This window comes from Seriola lalandi, unplaced genomic scaffold (genome assembly GCF_002814215.2).
Source record: "Seriola lalandi dorsalis isolate HSWRI2012SDOR001 ecotype SW California unplaced genomic scaffold, Sedor1 jcf7180002004401, whole genome shotgun sequence".
Lineage (NCBI taxonomy): Eukaryota > Metazoa > Chordata > Actinopteri > Carangiformes > Carangidae > Seriola > Seriola lalandi.
The window spans coordinates 1-1,537 of record NW_019475056.1 but is presented as its reverse complement, the minus strand read 5'-3'; the positions used below and the strand labels follow the sequence as shown (position 1 = coordinate 1,537).

Here is a 1,537-nt window from a genome sequence, read left to right as displayed (position 1 = left end):
AGTGAAGTGAGGACTTTGGTGATCCGCGGGCCTCCCAGTTCACCGCCTACGGACGGCCTCCGGCGGAGCATCAACACTCCCATACTGAAGAAGGCAAAAATGGTGAAGAGTGTGACGGAGAAGGCCAGCGAGCCAGGGTCCACACGGAAGACCTTACCTTTGATTTCCCAATATACAGCAGCCACAGACCAGGCCACGCCAATACCCAAAAACACATTAACTGCATTGCTTCCTGTCACATTTCCTATACATGCATCCGCATACTGGTCCTGAGTGGCAGCCACTTTACTGGCGAAGGTATCTGGGTAAAAAAAAAGTAAAGTTAGTGAAGTTTAAGTGCTTATTAACCTGGCCAAAAGTTACATTAACTAATATTGTGTTTGTTTTAATAGTTAAAAACTCAGGTAGAATCACTCACCAGGAAGTGAAGTCCCCAGTGCTACAAAGACGACTGCAGTGACAGCGTCTCTCAGGCCTACGGTGCAGCCAAAATGGGAGGCTAGGTCTCCAATAATGGCTGTTAAGAAGCCAATGACAGAGATTGACACGATGAAGCATGCCCAGCCATTCCAGTACTCAGTGGGCGGGACACAAGCAAACAAAATCTTCCAAAAAATGCACAATATGTGCATGAAATAGTCGAAGCAGTTCGGCATTCGTTGCTCTTGTCCCTCTTCATCTCCATCGCCTGTTATAAGAAGAAGAAAATCAAACCAAGCAACAAGTCCTGTCATCAGCCACAAATTATAAAATCACATTTTCAGCAATTCAGCTTATAGTGTCATAATAATTTGAGGTGGTGGGTGATCTTTGTGCTCATAGGCTACCTTGCAAATGACTGACAGGTCAAGGGGCTATGTGGAGATTATGGTGAAGGTTGTGCCATTTTAAGAATGCAGATAATTTTTCAGTTCATCTGTTAATCTAATGTGGATAACCATTTTCAAAATGGCTCCTGCTTCTTATGGCAGCATTAAAGTTCAATGTTTTTTTTTCTTTTTTAGAAAAACACTTATTTACTTTTTGGCACTGGCTTCTTTTTTTATGCTAAACTAAGACAACAGGCCACTGGAAATAATGGGAAGTTGTGTATTTTCCAAAATTATGACCTATTCCTTTAAATTGGCAAATCACATATTTCTTGTGAATGCCATGCTAACACACAGCTAGCAGCAATTTGGGAGAAATACTTTCCTCTCAATTCATTGTTAGTAACATTAGCCATATTGTGAGTCTGGATGTTTAACATTAAAAAACTGACATGAATGAACAGCAAGCAACAAAACAAACTAGATTATTTAACCAGGTTGTAACATTAAATTATAATTGTTTAATTAACCATTTTGAGACCAATTCATTTCACGTCTTAATTTGAGTTAGTGTAAAACATCATCAACATGATTAATAATCAGGTTTAATGTAGTGAGCAAAAACACCCATCTGAAACATTGAAAAATGTAGCGGTCAGATTCAAGTTCTGGTCAAGTCTGTAAAACTAATTAAATCATAATGAGAAAGAAATACTAGTTTAGTACTG

General features: G+C 39.4%; 1 protein-coding gene across 1 annotated transcript; it reads right to left on the bottom strand.

Annotated features, from left to right (window-relative positions):
• Nucleotides 1-4: 4 nt before the first annotated feature.
• LOC111668941 (sodium/calcium exchanger 1-like) lies at nucleotides 5-685 on the bottom strand (the record flags this gene model as incomplete). The annotated part of the gene is made up of 2 exons (XM_023425105.2): nucleotides 419-685; nucleotides 5-301 (listed from the first exon to the last, which is right to left on the bottom strand). Coding segments are annotated over exons 1-2 (535 nt in total), but the record flags the coding sequence as incomplete, so codon positions are not given.
• Between the last annotated feature and the right edge of the window lie 852 nt (nucleotides 686-1,537).